This window comes from Poecilia reticulata, chromosome 2 (assembly GCF_904066995.2).
Source record: "Poecilia reticulata chromosome 2, P_reticulata-male-v2, whole genome shotgun sequence".
NCBI lineage: Eukaryota > Metazoa > Chordata > Actinopteri > Cyprinodontiformes > Poeciliidae > Poecilia > Poecilia reticulata.
In genome coordinates, this window is record NC_088831.1 from 43,915,751 (window position 1) to 43,937,799 (window position 22,049).

Below are 22,049 nucleotides of genomic sequence, written 5' to 3' on the forward strand. Positions count from 1 at the left end.
TGTTCATGTGTTTTTGTTTTCAGCGTTATGTAACGTTTAGCGCTGCATTATTTTTAACTCGTAACATCAGCTCTGTCCTCCAAATAATCAGAACAGGCTGAATCATTCATGTGGGCCGGAGAGTTCATCATGATTTAAAACCACAATAGCAGAAAATAAAGAGCGACGAAGGAACGCCGCCCACCACAAGTCTGTCAAACCAAAACAGAGGAAAATGGAGCAATCTTCTTCTTCTCGCATTCGGCCGGACAACCTTTGGATTTAAATGTGTCATTGCTGCTTCCAGGCTGAGGGACAGAGTGACGGTGAAGTCGGACGCCCGGCACGTCGTTCGGGAGGCGGCGGACGGCGCCTTCGAGATGACCATCAGGTCTGCGGCCAAATCCGACTCTGGAGTTTATACGTGTCGCATCATCAACGAGTACGGCACCAAGCAGTGCGAAGCCAGGCTGGAGGTCAAAGGTCAGCTGCACGGATGGCTCCTTCCTTCCTTCCTTCCTTCCTTCCTTCCTTCCTTCCTTCCTTCCTTCCTTCCTTCCTTCCTTCCTTCCTTCCTTCCTTCCTTCCTTCCTTCCTTCCTTCCTTCCTTCCCGCCTCTTTTCCTTCCTTCCTTCCTTCCTTCCTTCCTTCCTTCCTTCCTTCCTTCCTTCCTTCCTTCCTTCCTTCCTTCCTTCCTTCCTTCTTTCCTTCCTTCCTTCCTTCCTTCCTTCCTTCCTTCCTTCCTTCCTTCCTTCCTTCCTTCCTTCCTCCCTCCCTCCCTCCCTCCCTCCCTTCCTTCCTTCCTTCCTTCCTTCCTTCCTTCCTTCCTTCCTTCCTTCCTTCCTTCCTTCCTTCCTTCCTTCCTTCTTTCCTTCTTTCCTTCCTTCCTTCCTATCACAGTCACTAAAATCTCACGATTCTCTCATTTTGGTTCCCATCTCTCTCTCCCTCCCTCCCCCCCCCCCCTCTCTCTCTCTCTCTCTCTCTCTCTCTCTCTCTCAGCTCCTCTGGTCGAGCCGGGTCTGTCCGTCGTTCGCCCGGTGAGGGACATCACGGCGAAGGCGGGAGAGACGGTTCTGTTCGAGTGTCACGCCGTCGGGCCGAAGGACACCGACGTGGACTGGCTGGCGGACGGGAAGCTGATCCAACCCGCCCTGCTGAACTGCAAGATGCACTTCGACGGCAGGAAGTGCCGCCTGCTGCTCAACTCCGTCCACGAGGACGACAGCGGGACGTACACCTGCAAGCTCAGCACCGCCAAAGGTTCGGACCCGGAGAATGTGAGACGCAAGATGGCCGACGCCGACGTCACCTAATCGCTGTTATTGGTTTCCACTTTCAGAGGAAGTGACGTCAAGCGGGAAACTCAAAGTGATTCCGTCACTGGAGCCTCTGTTCACTCGGAAGTTGGACGTTCTGGAAGTGATTGAGGGTCGAAACGCTCGATTCGACTGCAAAGTGAGCGGGACGCCGCCGCCGAAAGTCCTCTGGAGCCACTTTGGTACAAACACACTACAAACCTACTAACCTGAGTGCAGGCGGCCACCCGCCTTCTTCAAATCTAACTAAATGTCCATCAAACGTTTGTGCCGCAAAAGTTTCCATTTGTGCCGCAATCGTTTTAAGGATATTAATAAGTATTTTCTTGGTCGTCATCAGTATCTCCAAAGCAAAAGCAGCACAAACATAGTTGAGTTGATTCACACCAAATTTGATTTTGTAAATGTGAAACTTTTTTAATATTTTAAAATGATTGCAGCACAAACGAAATTTTTTGGTGCACAAACATTCAACACTAATTTTATCTGATTAGAAGAAGCTGCTTGACCTTTGATGACCTTTGGAAATATTTATTAGGATCATTAAAATGATGGCGCCACAAACAAACATTTTTGCAGCAATTTGAAACTTTTTTTTTTATATGAAAAATTTCTCTGGAAACATTTATTAATATCTTTAATAGCGGTACAAACAAAAGTTTTACAAGAAAATCCTGAAGGAAAACTACATAACTTGGGTTAAGCATGTAAAAAATGTAAGTTTCTGTGTGACCTAGTCAAAGTCCAGACTTAAATCTGATTGGGGAAACCCAGTGTCTGATAAACAGTTTCTTGATCTGGAACATTTAAGTTTGACAAAAGAAGCAGAAACGGGTCATGAGATCTTTCTCTGCCTCTCCTCTTCAGACCAGCCGCTCGTCGAAAGCGAAGACGTCAGGATGGTCCAGGAGGGCGGCCGCCATTCTCTCATTATTTCCCACGTGACGAGTGACGATGAAGGTTTTTACACCATCAGAGCCCGAAACGCTCACGGAGAAGCCGAGAACTCTGCTGAGCTGTACATCCAGGAGCCGCGGCCGGCCATCTCCTCTCAGATGTAGGAAGGTGTTATTCACCTGGAACTCGTAAAGCCGTGGTGACAGATTTCTCCCTGAGCCGCGCCTCTCTTCCCTCTCAGGGCCAAACTGGAGAAGATGCCGTCCATCCCAGAGGAGCCCGAGGTCCCGGAGAACGAGGTGGAGCGCTTCACCATGCCCGACTTCATCAAGCCTCTCTTCGACCTGGATGTGATCGAGGGGAAGGAGGCGGTGCTGAAGTGCAAAGTGGCCGGTTTGCCGTACCCGACCATCGCCTGGTTCCATAACGGCCGGAGGATAGAGAGCACCGAGGACAGGAAGATGACGCAGTGTAGGCGGAGCCACGCCAACGCTTTGCTGCTTTGGCTACACCTGCACTCACATCTCACTCACGTGTTCCAGTGAGATTGGATGAAAGCTCTCAGTTGGGACATTGACTAGGCCATTTTAACACATGAACAGGCATTTCTCTGAACTGTTGGATTTTTACTGATGGAAGTTGAAGCGCCGTCACAGTTTCAAATCTCCTGCAGTCACCAGTCGTGGACTCTAAACGTTACCTAAAATAAAAATCATAAACATTCATTCTGATAACGTTGAACCAATATAGCTAAATGGCATTTAGCAGAAGCTAATGCGCTAATTTCAAACATGTTGATGCACACAATGTGTTGTCACAAACAGCCTAGTTAATTTCTTTAACGGAAATGTATCCATAAAACTTCATTTTGGGGAAGCTAAGTGCGCTAAACATTTTCAAAGTTAGCAAACGCTCCAAAGCGCTAAACGACGGCTATTAGCACATTAGCAGATTAGCGGAAGTGTGCAAACTGTAACAGGTTTCCCACCAGGAACGTCGTGTTTTTAGCTCCATTCGACTCCAACCAGCTTCTCTGTCCGTCCTGAAGAAAAGTCTCCCCTCAGCATGATACCGACGTCACCATGTTTTATGTGATGATGGTTTCTCAGGGTGATTTGCAGTGATGTCTACCATGTGACACAACATGTTACATCGACAAGAAAAATTAAATTAGAGGAAGCGAAACGTTTTCAAAGTTAGCAAAAGCGGTTAGCAATAGATTAGTTCTGCTATTAGAGCGCCGGTGGATTAGTGGAAGTGAGCCCACCACTGCTGCCGTAATCTCAGGACTGGTCCATCGGGATGATCGTATATTTTGTTCAAGAATCCTTCCAACAAAATCTAGACCGACGTCTAAGAGCTGCTTGTTCTTCTGTCTGCAGTCCGTGACGTCCACAGCCTGGTCATCCGCTCTGTGTGTCACGCTCATGGTGGCGTTTATAAGAGCGTCATCGCCAACAAGGTGGGAAAGGCCACCTGCTATGCACATCTCTATGTTACAGGTAATTTTACCTTTGTTTTCAGATTAAATTTCTCCATATGGTCTTCATCTGTAGTTCCTCTGGCTTTCTGAAGGCTTGTCCAGTCCTGGTGCCTCAGCAGAGAACCAACAAACCAAAGCCACCAGTGTTTTAGCATCTGGACCTTCAGAGCGCCCTGAGAATAACTGATCAAGACCTCTTCAGACACTATAGATCCATGCAGGGTTCCTTTATAATCACAAGAATTTTGGAAAAGTTTAGAATGTAAATATTTATCTGCTGTGGAAAGGTTGGAGAATACATTTCTCCATTCTCTAAAGCTCCATCCACCCCTTCCTCTTGGACACTGTGGAAATGTTTGAATTCATTGGAAACTTTTGCATTAATTTTGCATTGATGGTGGAAAATCTGGAGTTTTGACATGAACAATGCGTGGGAACTCTTCATGCCTCCTCCAACACACTGTCTCCAACAGATATTCTTCCTGATCCTCCTGATGGTACTCCAGTGATTGAGTCCATCACCGGAAAAACCATCACTTTGAGCTGGAAGAAACCCAGAAGGTTGGACCCTTCCATTGGTACGTAGGACCGTTAAGGACATGCCTTCAGACCAGTGGACACAGATTCAACCCCTGACTTATGGTGTTGAATCTGGAGAGGATGGAGTTCAGTGAGGTCTTGATCTCTTCCAGATCCCAACTCCCTGATGTATGCCATCCAGCAGCAAGCACTCGGCTCCATCCAGTGGATCATCATCGCCTCTGGTCTGAAAGAAACCACCTACATCATCAGCACCCTCTCCAAAGGCGTCCGCTACGCATTCAGGGTCCTGACCATCACCTCCAAAGCCTTCAGCAAACCCTCCCCGGCCACCGATCCGGTCCAGCTCCTGGACAGAGGTGAAGTCCGGTCTGGTAATCCATCAGTGGGCTGTAGTGGGTTATTAAATGCTCTGTGTGGTTTCGTTTAAGGTCCGTACCTTCAGGAGGCTCCAGTGATCATCGATAAACCAGACATTGTGTATGTGATTGAAAACCAGTCAGTCACAATCTCCATCACTCTGAATCATGTCAACACCGCAGTCACCTGGAAGAGGTACTGATTTATCTACACGTTTTATGTTCAGATGGAAGGAAAGATATTTATCGGGTTAACAGATTTACAGAGGAAAATTATTTGATACATCGCAGATTTCTCGTTTCCCCACTTCCAAACAACGGTATGTAATTTTCCTCATAGAGACAGAATCCAATAGAAGAATATCGTACGCCACTTTTTGTCCCCTAATGAACTGTTCTTTGGGAATGTTTGCCTGCAAAGTAGGCAAGAAGACTCCCCTTACGGAGGAGAGGAAGGATAGGGCAAAGAGGGCACATAGGGCAGACAGTGCAGATAGGGTGATAACCCCTATCTGCAATAATCACCTTCCGTCAATAAAGAACCTTCTCCATGGTTGTTGTTTTATCGGTTCCACTTTTACCTGATTTGTCTCAGGTCCTGTGCGGTTCCTCCCCAATTTTTGGAACCGCCTCAGTGGTGGCACAAGCTATTTCTCGCTGGATATTCGCACAGGACATTTGATTGGGTTGTATTCGTTGATTGGCCCGTGGGTTCCTGCTCAAACAACATCTCAACCAATCTGTGACGAGACGTTGAGCTGAAAATCAATAATTCCATGGTCAAACCTTGAGGTCCAAACCTTTTTATCAGTGTGGTAGAAGAATGCCACAAATTGAGCTGGCTTGCCTCGTCTGCCAATGGAGACACTCCCAACCTGGCTATATCCAAACCAACATTATCCGGCTACAGGGAGGCCTGACGGTGGAAAAAGGGCTTAAGATCACCGAAGACGGGTCTCGGGTCGCGACTGGATCTTCCAGCACGACATCGACCCGAAACCCCCAGCCAGGGCAACTAAGGAGAGGCTCCCTCCAGAGGAAGTATTTCATGCTCTGCAGTGGCCAAGCCAGTCTCCAGATGGGAACCCAATAGAAAGTTGGCCAGTGAAAACCCCAAACCCTGAAAGATGTTTGGAAACCTGGTCAAGAACTATAGAGAGTGCCTGACCTCTGTACTTATCAAGGTTTCTGGACCAAACTTTTCTGTTTCCATTGGGTGAAATTCATGCAATTAATTATTTAAGAAAAATCATAGAATAAAAGTTTCTATATTTCCGTCTCTCACAGTTGAGGGGTAATGAAAATTACAAACCTCTCCATTGGTGAAGCTTATTTTGAGGTTTGAGTCTCTCAAGCTGATGTAAAACCAACTTGTCTCCAGGAAAGGAGCAACTCTGACCAACAAGCCCGGCCTGTATGAGATGGCCATGCCGGACGACGACCAGCACACGCTGAAGCTGCTGAAGGTGAAGAGTTCGGACGTCGGTGAGATGAGCTTTGTGGCCACCAATGAGTTTGGAAGTGACAGCTGCAGCTTCAGCGTGGAGACGGCCGGTAGGGAAGACGCCCCTCTGTCCCTCCATCCGTCTGCAGGCTTTTAACGGAAACTCTGTCCACAGCGCCGCCGACATTCGAGACGATCATGGAAGACCTGGACGTCTGTTCTGGGGAGACACCTCGCTTTGCTGTGGTCGTGGAGGGCAAACCTGTCCCTGACATCCTCTGGTTCAAGGTGCTAACGCCAAGTTATTCATGGAAACTTTCCCTTTAGGGGATTTCTCATAGGTAGGAAAGCTAAAATGTCTCTACGCGACGCTGCTTGATGTGCTACTGGTTGCTAAGCAGCCGGTTGAGGAGCTCCGTTTGTTCTCTTTGGTGCTGATTGGCTGAGCACACAGAGCAAAAATAAGGAAACTGTAGATGTTAGCTGTAGCGCTAAGACGGTTTCCTTATTAATAATGTAAATTAGGATATATTTGGTAAAATTGGCAATATTTAAGTCTCAAATATTTGCAGATTTCAGCTGTTTGTGAGCATTTCTGTTCCACTTTATAATGTAATTATTTATCTATTTGGAAAACACACGAACCTTGATTATTGTTTAAATTGAGTAGTGGTGGCATCGTGATTTTTATTGATTTATAACCATTTATGGATCTAGACTTTCAAAATAAAAGAATGGTAGAAGTTGTCTGGTGATAATCAGTGTTACATTTTCTGGATCTGCACATTGTGCAGTTTGGTGTTTATCCACTTCTGAAGTATCTCAGTCATTTCAATGTGACTCACAAACACACAGGATCTACATGATGATCATTTCTGATACAATAATGACACGAAGACTATTTATAAATTAATATGTACACCTCAAGACCTTTGTAGTGCTTAAACAACAAACGCTAATTTGTTAAATTTGAAGAAATTTTACTTAATATTACTCAGCATTTTGATCAGTTGTTCTGTTTTTAAGATAAACTAAAACATAGTTCATAGAAATAAATAAAAGCCAGATGCATTGCTTGTTTTGTGATTAGTAGAAACTTATCACAAACAAGCGACTGAGAGCAGATCCTGAAGATAAAGATTCACACATCTTTGTCAGTCACAGCGTCCTCCACAGTCGTCGGCTCTCCGGTAGAGATGTGCACAAAGCCTTTAAATAAATGGTTGTTATGGAGACTTTGTTGCAGTTCTCCAACGGTGAGATGTTTTCGCCTCCGTCCTCCTCGCTGTGCGTGGTGGAAGATAAACTTTGGTCCTCATCCAGCTTAGATCGTCTCACTTCCGGCTGCTTTAAACTTTTCGGTTATTCTTCTGACTGTAGACGTCGACAGATTCTGCAAAGCAACATTTTCAGTTGAATATTTTGGATATGAGCTACAGAAACTCGGAGGGAGGGTCTGCTAGTCGGTCCAGGTTCAAACCCAGGACCTTCACTTTTATCTTGTTGAGTTTTGTGTCTTATTATAACGAGAAACTTTCCTCATTTTTACGAGATATAAAACTATTTATATAAAAGATATGAAACTCTTTCATAACAACACAAGATTTATATCCCGTTAAAATAAGGAAACTTTCTAATTATAACGAGATGCAAACCACATTAAAAGTAGAAAGTTTTGTGTTTTAATAAAATGAAAAACATGTTAAAATGAGAAAGTTTCTCATTATGAAACGAGTTTTATATCATTACTACAAGAAAGTTTCTTATTTACCAAATATAAAATAAATACACTCCTTTGACAAATTACAACTTGTTAAAAATCCCAGCATGTTTCTGTTTTGCTGTTGCGACCTTCCTTATTTAGGAGAAGATATTTTGGTTTTATTGTGATATAATGTTTAATGTTTTCTCTTCTAAATGAGATCCTGCTGGACGACACTCTGGACATCCTTATTATTAATGTTTTAGCATGAAATTATCCTGCAACATCAAAATGAGCCACATTTATGCCACTTTGGTGGAGGTGCCAGATTTCATCCAGATATCAGAAACGACGCCTTCATCACTAACCAACAGAAACCAAAACACTTTAACAGTTCCAGCTTTTCTTTGGGATTCTGATGAAACGAAACCTTTAACTCCAGGGGGACGTCCTGCTGTCGGAGAGCAGTCACTACACCTTCGTCTATGATGACAACGAATGCTCCCTGGTGGTCCTGAACGCGCACCCCGAGGACTCCGGCGTCTACACCTGTACGGCCCGAAACCTGGCCGGATCTGTGTCCTGCAAAGCCGAACTCACCGTTCATCAGGGTGACGCCTCACACGTGCAGCCGTTAAATTAAGGTGCTGCATGCAGTGTTTCAGCTGTCGGTCTGTTCCTGCAGCTAAGAGGAAGGAGGAACCCATGGATGACGAGGAGAGTATCCTGAGGAAGATGCGCAGACTGACCGATTACTACGACGTCCACAAGGAAATTGGAAGGTGAAGCGAGGTTTTTTTAGAAATACTTCTGGATTTATGAGAAGTTTTCAAGCTCTTACTTTGTTTCACTGCAGGGGAACGTTTTCCTACGTGAAGCGGGTGAAGCAGAAAGCCACCAAAATGGATTACGCCGCAAAATTCATCTCGACTCGAGCGAAAAGGAAGGCGTCGGCTCTGAGAGAGATGAGACTGCTGTCCAAGCTGGACCACGAGAGAGTCCTCTACTTCCACGACGCCTTTGAGAAGAAGAACGCAGTCGTCATCATCACAGAGATGTATCCTGAAAAAGTTTTCACAGATTATTCAACATGAGTCAGGTCTGGAAAAGCCTTAATTCATGTTTAAAGCTGCCATGAGGAGCTGCTGGACAGATTCAACAGGAAATCCACCATCCTGGAGTCTGACGTAAGCCTGCGTTTAAGTAACAGAGCTTTCATTGAATCAGAACCAGATTATTTTGCCCTTTATAAACAAGAAGCCCTGCTGCTTGCATTGCAACATGAGGTAAAAACTGTCCTGATGCGATTCTGCAGCATTTGTACAAGATATCATTGAGCAAATTCCTCCTATTTTTATGTAAACCACAGAAATGAAAATAGATTGTGATTCTAAAAGACGCAGTTAGCATCTGGTAAATTCAACCTGGGAAAAGAAACAAGCAAAAAGTGACTTTTAGAGGGAATAAATGTAATATGGTTAAACTTCAGCTAAAAGTGCCTAATATTGCCATTTCTCTTATCTACACATAATTAATCAAAACAGAGAATAAAATCCAGTTTTTTTGTTCAGAATGCAAAACTTACAGTTAGAGGCAGATGTGACTTCATTTGCAGACTTTATTAAACATGACTAATAAATTAGACTTTGGTTAGAAGCTATGATAGCTAGCTGCTACATGTTTAGCATTGAGATGCTATTTCAGGCTTGAATAGCTTCGCTACTATGCTAACTCCTTTTAGCACAAATAAAACACAACAGCAGCTTCTTTCAGCGTTCAGTCAGATCAGGTTTTGAAGCAAAAGTTAATCCACGATGGGCCAGGAGAAGCAGCTCTGTCCTCCATCATTGGACGGACGTCGCTTGTGCATCAGATTTACGGCTGTACCAGAATAAAAAATGTGATTAGTTGTGCTAGAAATGTTCAAAACTAAGTAATTAATCAATCAAAATTAACATATTAAATAGAAATGTTTCTTCTTTAATCTGGACTTTTGTACCGACGCATCAATGAAGCTACTTGCTTTGTGAATCTGATGCACAGATGGATCACAAGGGGAAGAATATTCAGCTCTTCAACAATTCTGCATTTTTCTCACTATTTGAGTGTTTTGGTGCTTCTTTTGTGATAAATTTTTATTCAACTCCTTAATCATGGTGCAGCTTTCTTTAGAGATTAAGAAGAAAGTCAGAACTGAGTGAGCACAGAAGAAGAAGAGTAATGTTTTTAAGAAAGAACCGGTTCGGCCCACTGAGCTGACATATAAAGTATAATTATGTGATAAATAGCAGCAGTTTGTGTTCAACAGGTGCGTTCATGTGTGCGACAGCTGCTGGAGGGACTGGACTACCTTCACCATCTGAACATCATCCACCTGGACATAAAGGTGGAACCAGGGGGCGCGTCGCCCTTCCCACTGCCATTTTATATGATTTTATGGATGTATTTCTTCCTACAGGCATCATTTTGTGTGTTTGTTTTATTTCCAGCCCGATAACATCCTCATGGCGGATCTCCAAAGCGATCAGATCCGTTTATGTGATTTCGGAAACGCCGTTGAGTTCACGCCCGATGAGGCTCAGTACTGCAAATACGGCACGCCCGAGTTTGTTGCACCAGAAATCGTCAACCAGACGCCTGTTTCAAAAGCCACCGACATATGGTAGACGGCCTTTCATGCAGAGCATTTTTAATGATTGTTGGAGGGTTTTAAAGAAGCCTTTGGTTTATGTTCACAGGCCTGTCGGGGTTATATCGTACCTGTGGTGAGCAAAACCTAAATTAGGTTTTAATTTCTGCGTTTCTCCTCCTGATTTTCTGTATTTATTGTATTTTTCTCTGTTTCAGCCTGACTGGAATCTCCCCGTTTGCCGGGGAAAGCGACCGCAGCTCTGTCCTGAACATCAGGAACTACAACGTGGCTTTTGAAGAGAACATGTTTGCTGATCTTTGCAGAGAGGCTAAAGGGTTCATCATCAAGCTGCTGGTAGCGGACAGGCTGTGAGTTACTACCAGAGAAAGATATTTGTCTCATTAGCACATGTCTGTGTCAATTCTTTTGCATTTTTGTTGTATTACAACCAGTGGTGGACACCGCTAACTAAAAAGCTAGCTGCGCTAACGCTAAGTTCTGCTAAATGCTAAAGCGCTACACCAGCACGATTATAAACGTGTAACTACTTGAGGGATTCTTAACCATCAAAAACAAAAACTTCAGCACAGATATCAAACGTTTTTCAACTGAAAGTTTACAAAACAGAAAAGTAAATTAGCGCTTAGGTGGTGCGTTAGCTTCCCCTAACGCACTTAGCTTCACCTAACGCACTTAGCTTAGGTGAAGCTAAGTGCATTAAATGTTTTCAAAATTAGTTATAGCACTAAAACGCTACTAATGCTTTAGCAGATCAGCGGAAGTGTGTGTGTATGTTTGCTATTTTCAAGAAATAGATATTTTCAATAAACTTACTGATTCATTAAAAATGATTGTAAAAAATAAATGCAGTTCCCCTGAAGAAACTGTAAAAGTGTCTATCAACAAGATACCCAAAGCTTTTTAGGATCTCAAACTGGTAGTGGGTCCAAACAAAAGCTTTTCAAAATTTAATGCAAAAAAATTTACCTGTCAAGTGCAAATTTAGTTACTTTATTAAATACTAATTACATTTTATTTATTATCGCACCAAAAAATAGGATTGGACTATTTTAAACCTTTTGATAAATGAAAAATGAGCTCCGTTATTTTGTCCACCTCTGATTACAACATTGAATTTTTATCAAACAAAACTTAGACTGATAATGTTAATTCCTCCACAAACTGATCTGAGTCGTGCTAAACGAGGTTCTTCTGTTTTTCATTATGCACATTTTCATACATAACGTAACTGATCTACTTTGAAGTCTTTGATTATCTTTTGAGCATCCAAATCTTTTTTTCTGCAAATAGTGGTTTACATAGACACATTCTGAGCTGTCCTGCTAGTTTCCCAAATACCACTAAACCAAATTATAATATTACTCTCAGAAAACACATTTGAAACTGGGAAATATTGCATTTGCTCATAACTTTGTGTAATTTGTTTCTAGGAGACCCGATACTCAGGAGTGTCTTCGACATCCGTGGTTCAAGGTGAGAAAAAGTCAATCATCCATCCTGTGAGTTCCACATCACATTATGAAGAATGTCCCCTTCCTAAGTAATTACTTTTGAATACTGTTAATGCCATGTGCAGATCCTAAGCAAGGGGAAGGCCATCAGCACAGAAGGTCTGAAGACGTTTGCTGCTCGCAGAAAATGGCAGGTAAAGAAGGTTATGTCCAATTCTTATGATAAATTTCCTGCAGAAATTGATTTGTAGTTGTAACATTTTGTTACGTATTTTTTAGCGTTCCATAATCGGCTATAAATCAAAAATGGTCATGAGATCCATACCAGAGTTGCTGAACGATTCCTCGAGTCACACCTCGATTGCCATCCAGAGGCACCAGAAGGAAGGCTCACCCCTGCCGTCTTCATCGTCTGATTCAGACGAAGACATTGATGAGCTTCCTTTTATTCCAATGCCACTCAACATGGACTTCTCTGGATCAAGAATGTCACTGAATGACATTCAGACCACTGAGCAGGAATCAGGAAAGAAGAATGAAACAAGTTTATCTTCCCAAGGTCAGGAGACCATGGAGTTTGACTCGCAGGAGCAGGAAACGGTAAGAGGCGAGGCCGGGGGGAAAGGCTGTCTTCGGAAACGATCATCGGAAGACAATGACAAGGGTTTCTCAGAGGAATCGCCTCTGAGTGAACTGATCCAAAAATCAGCACAATCCAGAAAACCCCTTAGAAGAGGATCAAGCATGGAGTCTGACAAGGTGGAAGGAGGCCGGAAAAGAGGGGAACTACGGCGTGGCGGTTCAGCCGATAGTGCTCTGCTGCTTCGGATTACACCTGAGGAAGGAGTGGGTGAAGAAAACTCTGGAGAAGGACGGAGAGTCCTAAAGAAAGCTGTCTCCATGGAGCTACCGAGAAGGAGCACCAGCCCTGGAACCGCTAAGATGAGTCAGGAAGACTATGCTCTAAAGCTGGAGCTAATGAGGCAGCGACTGCTTCGTGGCGGTTCTGTAGACAACAAGATGAGTGGCCTGAGAGGACCTCTTTTAGAAACATTAGGGATGGGAGATGAAAAGCGAGCAATACCTTCAGATCGCTACTCTCGCACTGCTCGTCTGGGCCCACCTCCACTTATCAGAGCTGCATCCAGTGACTTTCCAAGGGACGAGGTGCCCAAACCTAAAGTTCTACGTAAAAGCACTTCTTTCAGTCAAGGGGATTCAGAACCTATAGCTTTACATCGACGATCAGGAGCACCTTTGGAGATTCCTCTCGCACAAGTAGAAGAAAGGCGGCTTAAAGAAGCAATTTCCATGTCGGCTCTAACGGAGCAAACCAGGCTAGACTCCCGTCCAGAGACTCCCAGGGAATCTTCCCCAAAACCACCGACTCCAGAGCCGGTTGTGCAAGAAAATCAATCCAAAACAGAGAGTCAGGATTCACTGATGGAGAAAGAGGTTCGAACAGATGAGACTGTGAGTGAAAAGATGGATGGACTGACTGCAGACAGTAATTTTGATGAAAGATCTAGCACAAGTGGATTCTCAGAGAAGGACATGAGTATTTCAGAGGAACCATTGACTGAAGGAGATAGCGTGGGCCAGAGTATCCACACACCTTCTGATATGGCCCAAAGCTCTTTAGCAGAAGAGAAAATGCAAGAGGAGAAAGAGAGCGAAAAGGTGTACGAAGAAAAACAAGAATTGATCAAAGAAGACGATAAAAAAGGTGATTATGTAGTTGAGTCAAAAGCTAAAGAAAATGCAGACGAGAAGACAAGTCCTCCGATAACGTCTTCTGAGATGATTATAAGCACAAGTTCGGTTATGGTGAAACCAACACAAGAGCCTTACCAGGCCCCAGGTGCTGTTACTTCAGCATATATAACACCCTCACCTCCTACACGAGTTGTTCTTCCAGATGGAAGAGTGTCAGCTTATGCCAGCATAATGCAGACCATCATGGTGCCTTCCCTTCAGCCTCTGAACGAGGCCTCCCTTCCCCCTTCCACTCCAGTTGTTGCTCCAGCCAATACTGGCACATCATCCGACTTACTCGGTTCACCAAAGCCAATCATGTCAACCACAGAGCACCCTGCAGTCTACTCTAGAGTCGCATCGCCAGAAATGATCACAAAAGAACCCAGTCCGCCGAAGACCTATTCACAAACGTCACCCCAGCAAGAGGTCTCAGCCGGAGCTGACTTAGAAGATATGACCTCAGAAGAGGTTTTTGAGGCCCGATTCAAAAAACGTGAATCTTCCCTCACAAGGAGTCTGAAGTTTCTCTCAAGATCAAAGAATGAAGACAGTACACCGGTCATCCAGCCAACATCAGACACATCTGAAGAGATATACAGACCTGGGCCGATTGGCGCTCCCATACAGTTAGCCTCAAGAAGACTTGAGGAAAAGTCCAAGTCGGTCCAAGACCTTCGTGAAGCTCAAAAGGATCAAGGGTTCATGAGGAGACTCTCTATGCGCTTGAAGAGAACACCATCGACAGAGCGCACAGATGAAGCACCGAAAGATGAGGACTCAGCAGGTTTAAGACATAGGCTGTCTTGGAGTCTTGGCAGACGAGGTTCTCAGGAAAAGAAAGAGGTAGAGTTGACCAGGATGGATGGAGAAGGTGATAAGTCAGTGGATGAAAAGGAGCTGAAGAAACCCAATGAATCACCAGTGTTGGCGATGCGCAGAAAGATCGAATCAACCGTAGCAGGGATCTCCACAAGAATTCGAAGTTACTCAGAAGAGAGACGAGCCTCAGAAGACAAGGAAACAAAACGAACACCAATTCTTTCTATGCTTCGTCGATCAACATCAGAGAGTCGAGCTATGAAGCCTATCATTGTTCCTCAGAACCAACTGGCGTCTCAGGCCACTAATGGCGCCTCATCCGAGTCTCTTGACTCGATGTCCAGCCTAAAGTCGGACACATCAAAGGGTATAGCGTTGTCTTGACGTATTTATTATATCAAATAAAAGTAAATTACAGCTAATGTGTGTTTTTTAAATTTTTATATTATAGGCATTGAAGTTGAGCGGAGATCCAGATGGGATCGATGGGGCTTGACAAGAGGCAAACGGGACAAAACAGTATCACAGCCCGACTTACCAACGGCCATCTCCCGGGACAACAGTTCCTTACGTTCACGGCAGTACTCCAAATTAGCTTCAGGTAAGGTGGTGCTGCTGTGTCCTCAAATCAAAGCCTTCCTCTCCTCAAAGTTTAGTGGGGTTTTTTTGCTCCTAGGTTGGTCTTTCGTGTATCTGAGTTGGCTGAACCACAATTGTTCCTGCTAGCATGTTATGTCACATTCAAGGTTATATTTAAAAGTGATCTATTATGCTTCCTTGAACAAGTTTATGGGCTATAGGAAACATGTTTGTTCCTTTTTTTTGCACTAAATAATTTTTAAATAGAGATTTTAGCTGTTTTGGGGCATCTTGTCACTTTAAATCCAAATAAGCTGCTGCTGACAATTCTCCCACAACTCATCGTTCACACTCGCACTTGAAAATGGCTAAAAACAGACGTGCTATTGTACAAACATACATCTTTGATGAGCAGAAGTGGAGTCTTCTGCACAACCAACAAGCATCAGGGGTTTTCTGGATGGTAAGTTATCAACAAAACACTTGTTTTTTCCAGCAGCCATTGTACAGCGCATTCAGTGGTAAAACCAGCTGACCAAATGTGCTGGAGCTTTTCTTCGGTTGCTAGGTGACAACTGGAACTTGGTTGGGGTTGCTAGGTAACAGCGCTGTTCTCATTGAATGTGACTCAACAATCTGGAGGTTTTTGAAACAGGTCATTTTCTACACACTACAAACTTAAGTTATTGCCAAGAAGCAGCAAATGTACTTTATAAAGTACTTTTGCTAGTTTTTGAAGCAGTTGAGACCCAGATGAAAGTATAAAAACTTGCAAAAAGTAAAATTTTTCCAATAGGTCCTCTTTAACGGCGGTTTCCTTCATTCTGGGCCAGATTTTCCTCCTGTATTCCATATCAAGCTCAGAGATCATGTCCTCCTGGAGGGTGACCCAGTAACCCTGAGCTGTCTGCCAGCTGGAAGCCCCCATCCACACATCGCCTGGCTGAAAGGTAAGGCTACAAATACACACTGAAATGTTTTGATATATTTGTGACATATTTGACATTTTCCTCCTCAGACAAGAAGCCTTTAGAAGTTGATGCTAGAATGAACATGATTTCCTGCCCCGATGGCCGACAGCTGCTGATGATCATGCAAACCACCAAAAAAGATGCTGGGGTGTACGAGTGTGTTGCTACGAACCCCCTGGCTGCCGTGTCCAGCTCTTGCACTATATCCCTTGCTCGTAAGAACAATACAAATTTTTCTGAAGAAACACTAAACATTCTAGTTGTAATACCAATATTAGATCTAATAAGAATATATTGTATGTCTTACAGGCCTGCCTAACCGTCCTGGGACCCCAGAGATTCCTCAGAAATACAACAACACAGCGTTAGTGGTGTGGCGACCCTCGGACACAATGGCCCCCTGCACTTACTCTCTGGAGAGGAGAGCAGAAGGTTGTCTGACCCACACGATCCACTGTTTAAGTTCTTATTTATGTTTTTAGAATTGTAGAACAATTTATAACTTTTGTGAAGTTTATTCAATCTAGAAAGAACAAATACAGTCACCATGCTTATTATTCTGGAACAATACATGGGAAAAATGACTGAGGTTTAAATGACTACTTTTCCAACTTCTGGTAGCAGCTAGCTGTGCTGCAGTGCTACATGTATGTTGTTATTGGTGTCATTCACTACAGCAGTGCTACTGCTATGAAAATGGACAATAAACCATCTCAAACTGATGCTTTCATAACTTTATAGATTGTATGCAGTGGTGGGTGCTGCTAAGTAATAAGCTAGCTGCGCTAACGCTAAAGCAGAAACTATAAACTTTAGCACTGAGTGTGCTAAATGCTTTCAGTGTTGACAAAAATGCTAAGGTGCTAAACATTATTAGCACATTATTAGCATACTAGCTAATAATGTTAGCTAATATGCTAATAATGTTAGCTAACATTATTAGCATATTAGCTAAGTATGTCTTTTAACCTTTTCCAGATTTTTCAAGAGATATTTTTGCCAAATATTTTCAACAAAGTTACTAATTAATGTAATCTTAAACTATAAAACGGCTCCAACCAAAAGGTTTTCAAGTTTAAATGCAAAGAAAAATCAACCAACCTTGGGTAGATTTAGTTAAATTGATACCATCTTTATTAATTATGGTGCCAAAAATATGCTTGGACTATTTTAAAGTTATTTAAATAGTGCCTTGCCTCCTTGTTTCAGGTGAAAGCAACTGGCTGATAGTTGCAACCGGAGTGGCAGACTGTTACTACAATGTGACTGACCTGCCAGCAGGGGGCTCCTTCAGGTTCAGAGTGGCTTGTGTCAACAAAGCCGGTCAGGGTCCCTACAGCAACCTGTCAGGGGTTGTGACTCTGGATCCCACTGGTACGCTGTCTCTTATTATTTATGGAAATGTTTTTACTTTTAGATGATTAAATGTGTTTCTTGTCTATATTGTAACTCGTCTTCATTAGAACCAGCCAAGTCCAGTTCTTCTGTGGTTGTGAAGACCGTTCCCGCCACAAGTCCAGCGCCCCCTGTGGTCATGATGTCGTCCATGAAAGTGCCTCCCATTAAACCAGCTCCCAGTAAATCCACTACTGTGACCACAACTCCTGCCTCTTCAGTGGCTAAATCTCCCTCTCCTGTAGCCATTAAGCCAGCTGCTGGCCATCCTGCAGGAACTGAGCCCACCTCAGCTGACCAAGCGCCAGTCACACCCCCGAAAGCCAAGACCTCCATCAGCATCAGCGTCAGCAAACCTCAGGCGACGCTGACGCCTCCGCCTGTTGTTCCACCCAAACCCCAGAGTCCTGTTCTTGCATTCCCCTCAACGACCAACAAGCCACCTTCTCCGGTACCAGCGTCTGCTCCTCCAATCGGGAAGCCGATTTCCTCTGTGCCAATGTATGTTCCCGCAGCAACAGCCCGCTCTACGCCGCCTTCTCAAGTTGCTCCCACCCCAGCGACGACTGCACCCTCCGTCACTCCGCTCGCACTTTCCCCTCCCGTTGTGATAGTGCAGAGCCTGACGCCGGTTCTGCAGGGAGGAGACAGTCGCGGTACTCCAAGTGGACGGGTCACCCCGTCTGGACGCCTCACCCCGTCTGGACGCAGGACGCCGCTGGGCAAGGCTGGGGAGGGATCTCTACGCCAGGGCGTTCCCCAGAAACCTTACACCTTCATGGACGAGAAAGCAAGGTGAGGTAGCCAACATTTAAATAACGGTATTCTAGGAGTGGGAGTCGTTTACCAACTCACAATTACATCCAAAATTTATTTTTGCACTGCAAAAATAAAAAATTTTCCCAAGTATTTTTGGTCCAGCTTCTAGTGCAAATATCTTAATACACTTGAAACAAAAGAAAACTAACTTAAAAGTAACTTCAGCAAGATTTAGAGGCTTGTTCTAGTCAATAACTCCTTATTATTGCTGAAAAATGTTCTGGTTGATTATTTCACTTGACATTTTTCCATGTTAAAGTGCAATAAGTCGCATGAAGCAGGTACGTGTTCAGAGTCTGCAATGTCGTTTTCCAGAGACCACTTTCCAGTAATGTAATAATAATAATAATAATAATAATAATAATAATACTCTCTCAACGTTCAGTAAACTTTAAATTCTAGTGAACATTTAGCACTGGAACTGTAAGAAATTTAAAATATCTGAAATAAAATGAATTATTAGTTTCAGGTCCCCATTAGTCGTACAGTGGTAGAGACTATTATTCCTTTACAAATATTACAAAAAAGACATAACAAAATACCAAAACCAGCCGAATCAAAACTAAATTAAAAATGGAGATACATTAAACAACGACAGATTTGAAATGCAAATGTAAAAAATGTAATCTCTATTACAGATTTTTTAAGGTTCTTTTTCAAATGGAGATGATCAGCCATCAATGTAATTTCAGAAGGCAACATTTTCCAAAAGATTAATTATAAAGTCTCTTTAAAAAATGTCTAGTTGAGACCAAAGACTTTTATAATCCAGAGAGAATTAATAAATAATGCAAATGGAAACGATTGAGTTTGTTTTAATTTTTCCTGCTGTTGATTATTTATTGCTTATTGCGTCAGGCCTAAGCACCAAGCGGAACTATAAAAATCCACTTTTGGACCAAAGTACCTTCCCGGTATGAACACCTGCTACCGTTTCCCTCCCTCAGAGGCCGGTTCGGCGTGATCCGGGAGTGTCGTGAGAACGCCACAGGAAACCTCTTCATGGCGAAGATCGTCCCCTACGAGGCCGACACCAAGCAGGCGGTGCTCCAGGAGTACGACATCCTCAAGTCTCTCCACCACGACAGGATCATGGCGCTGCACGAGGCCTACGTCACGCCGCGCTACCTGGTGCTCATCTCTGAGTACTGCAGCGGGAGGGAGCTGCTCTACAGCCTCATAGAAAGGTCCAGAACCGAATCCTCAGCCAGCCTGACCTTTCCTAACGCACAGGGGTCAAACTGGAGGCACACGGGCCAAATCCGGCCCATCACAGCTGTTTATGTGGCCCTTTAGACTCTAGAGCAGGGTGTCGAAACTTTTTATCACACGGGCCAAGAAAAGAGAACAAAAACTAAAATCAAGACAAATAAAGCAGTGAAATGTTTTTGATTTTTGTAGAAAAGGGAAGTTATTCATTGTAGATAATAAACATAAATAGGATTTTTCAGGTTTGCTATATTTAAAGAAAGGCAACTTGTTTTCACATTCTTTTGGGCTTTATATAACAAATGTATTCACATTTATGAGAACAGAATTTGGGCCAGTTTCTTCTAAAATGCTTGTTATATTTAGCCAAATTTGGTAAATTAAATAAAAGTTGATTTTGATGCACAAAGTCAGTCAAAATCTCTGGATAAATGTGGTTCTACTTATTCTGAAAGGTTGGTTATTTTGTTGTACCTAACTTTTTCCATTATGAGAAAATGATGTTGGTCATGATTTCATCCCGATTTAAAAGTAAAAATCAGTTTGGATAAATTTCCATCATTCCCAAACTGCTTTTGGGGGCCACACAAACTCAGTCCAGCTAAAGCTACAACAGTTTAATAAGTAACTTTATCAAAACATTTCTCTATAACCCTGGAGGATATTTAAGCTCTTGCATGTAAAAGTGAGTTTGACTCCCCTGCTGGGGGTGAAACGTTCTGTGGTTCCCTCCAGGTTCCGTTACTCTGAGGATGACGTGGTGACGTACATCGTGCAGATCCTCCAGGGTCTGGACTACCTCCACGCGCGCCGCATCCTGCACCTGGACATCAAGCCGGACAACATCATCGTGACGCACATGAACCTCATCAAGATCATCGACTTTGGCAGCGCTCAGACGTACAACCCTCTGTTCCTCAAGCAGTTCAGCCCCCCCATTGGAACGCTGGAGTACATGTGTAAGAGGAAAATCCACACTTTCTCTGCAGTTCAGTGGAGATGTCTTGAGTTACTGTTTTCAGACTGGCTTTAGATTCTAAAAGGAAGAGATTTTTACCCCGGATCATTTGTTTGTCTTTCCTTGTTTAGGTTTTACAGTTTCTCCACTAGAAAGAAACAAAAAAGAGTTGAATTAGGGATGAAAATTATGAATTGATCATTTCGATCTTCACATCCATAGCATCACTTCATGGAAAATCAGTAATGTTTGGTTGATAAAGTTGACGCGTCTCCATCATTCAGCTGGATGAGTGAAACTTAAATGAGTTTTTTTTAAGTGTTTATATTTCTAAACAAAAACTGCATAAAGTGCATTTTGTATCAAACTGTTTGGACTGTTTCTCTTCCCGTTCTGGAATTGGCTGCCATCTTTATTTCTGTATCAACTGGTTCAGCTTAAGGATGGCCAACAGCGCCCTCTACTGGCTGCTGGCCAAACTACAAGACCAAGAGAAAGTCTAAGCGGGTGTTATTAGTTAATCGATTGGAACTAATTCTAATAAACCATTAATCAAGAATCAAGATCTTTGAAATACCTTCAGAAAACCATTAAGACAATAAAACGAACATTAAAAACTGTGTCTTGGATGAAAAGTATGAATAAAGAAGAGGTGGTTTGTGAAATATTAAAAATAATAAAACAAAGCTGGTCTAAGACCAGATTATAAAATATAAGCCATTAAAATTGATCAAGCTGCTTTGCTCCTTAAGCTAGCGCAGTTAGCTTAGCAAGCGTGAAAAGGAAAAGTTTAAAAGACAAAACAAAGACTAAAGGACAAAAGGTTGCTGCAAAAGAACCTGAGAACGGCTGGTTAACTAAAATCAGGAGGAATGACGCAACATTTCTGCTAAGCAAAGGGAATAATTATTGAATAGTGAATAAAAGTGAGAAAAAAACAATCTAAACAGGTACAATCAACTTATAGTACAATTATTAAGAATAAAAGCTGCTTGTTTGTTTGTAGGCTGCACAGTGGCGCAGTTGGTAGAGCTGTTGCCTTGCAGCACGAAGGTTCTGGGTTCGATTCCCGGTCTTTCTGCATGGAGTCTCCATGTTCTCCCTGTGCATGGTGGGTTTTCTCCAGGTACTCCGGTTTCCTCCCACAGTCCAAAAACATGACTGTCAGGTTAATTGGTCTGTCTAAATTGTCCCTAGGTGTGAGTGTGTGTGTGCATGGTTGTGTGTCTCTGTGTTGCCCTGCGACAGACTGGCGACCTGTCCAGGTGACCCCGCCTCTCACCCGGCACGCCAGCTGGAGAGGCAGCAGCTCCTCCTGACCCCACTGAGGGACAAGGGTGCAAGAAAATGGATGGATGTTTGTTTGTAGGTTTCTGCGAATTGAATCGGTTTATTTCTGTTTCTTCTCCCTCAGCTCCGGAGATGTTGAAGGGAGACGTTGTGGGCCCTCCGGCTGACATCTGGAGCGTCGGCGTGTTGACTTTCATCATGTACGTAACAATTTCACAGCTTCCTCCTGGCAACCCGTTTAAATAGAAATGCATTCCTCACATGATTAAAAACGGTTGTTTTGATTTCCAGCCTTATGAATGCTGAAGTAGTGAACAGACTCAGACTTTGATACTCAGCTCCAATTTTATTCTGAAATCCACATTTTTTTTATTTTTCTGATTTAACCGAAGATTACTCTGGGCTCATTTATAGATTTAGTTTT

The 22,049-nt window shown here is 43.3% G+C and overlaps 1 protein-coding gene across 3 annotated transcripts in view; it reads left to right on the forward strand.

Moving 5' to 3' along the window:
* The window catches only part of spegb (striated muscle enriched protein kinase b), a 44,561-nt gene that overhangs the window by 17,751 nt on the left and 4,761 nt on the right, over positions 1-22,049 (forward strand). For all 3 annotated transcript variants that reach the window (XM_081604703.1, XM_081604704.1, XM_081604705.1), the window contains 31 exons: positions 287-462; positions 982-1,242; positions 1,322-1,480; positions 2,166-2,355; positions 2,437-2,666; positions 3,578-3,697; positions 4,152-4,256; positions 4,371-4,577; positions 4,650-4,773; positions 5,959-6,131; positions 6,197-6,309; positions 8,166-8,334; positions 8,409-8,505; positions 8,580-8,780; positions 8,853-8,910; positions 10,032-10,109; positions 10,213-10,385; positions 10,462-10,488; positions 10,571-10,723; positions 11,807-11,849; positions 11,953-12,021; positions 12,107-14,771; positions 14,856-15,005; positions 15,817-15,933; positions 16,002-16,169; positions 16,264-16,386; positions 17,164-17,328; positions 17,418-18,144; positions 19,116-19,355; positions 20,113-20,336; positions 21,750-21,825. In XM_081604703.1, the coding sequence (XP_081460829.1) occupies positions 287-462; positions 982-1,242; positions 1,322-1,480; positions 2,166-2,355; positions 2,437-2,666; positions 3,578-3,697; positions 4,152-4,256; positions 4,371-4,577; positions 4,650-4,773; positions 5,959-6,131; positions 6,197-6,309; positions 8,166-8,334; positions 8,409-8,505; positions 8,580-8,780; positions 8,853-8,910; positions 10,032-10,109; positions 10,213-10,385; positions 10,462-10,488; positions 10,571-10,723; positions 11,807-11,849; positions 11,953-12,021; positions 12,107-14,771; positions 14,856-15,005; positions 15,817-15,933; positions 16,002-16,169; positions 16,264-16,386; positions 17,164-17,328; positions 17,418-18,144; positions 19,116-19,355; positions 20,113-20,336; positions 21,750-21,825 (7,581 nt within the window). The remainder of the gene's footprint in view (positions 1-286; positions 463-981; positions 1,243-1,321; positions 1,481-2,165; positions 2,356-2,436; positions 2,667-3,577; positions 3,698-4,151; positions 4,257-4,370; positions 4,578-4,649; positions 4,774-5,958; positions 6,132-6,196; positions 6,310-8,165; positions 8,335-8,408; positions 8,506-8,579; positions 8,781-8,852; positions 8,911-10,031; positions 10,110-10,212; positions 10,386-10,461; positions 10,489-10,570; positions 10,724-11,806; positions 11,850-11,952; positions 12,022-12,106; positions 14,772-14,855; positions 15,006-15,816; positions 15,934-16,001; positions 16,170-16,263; positions 16,387-17,163; positions 17,329-17,417; positions 18,145-19,115; positions 19,356-20,112; positions 20,337-21,749; positions 21,826-22,049) is intronic.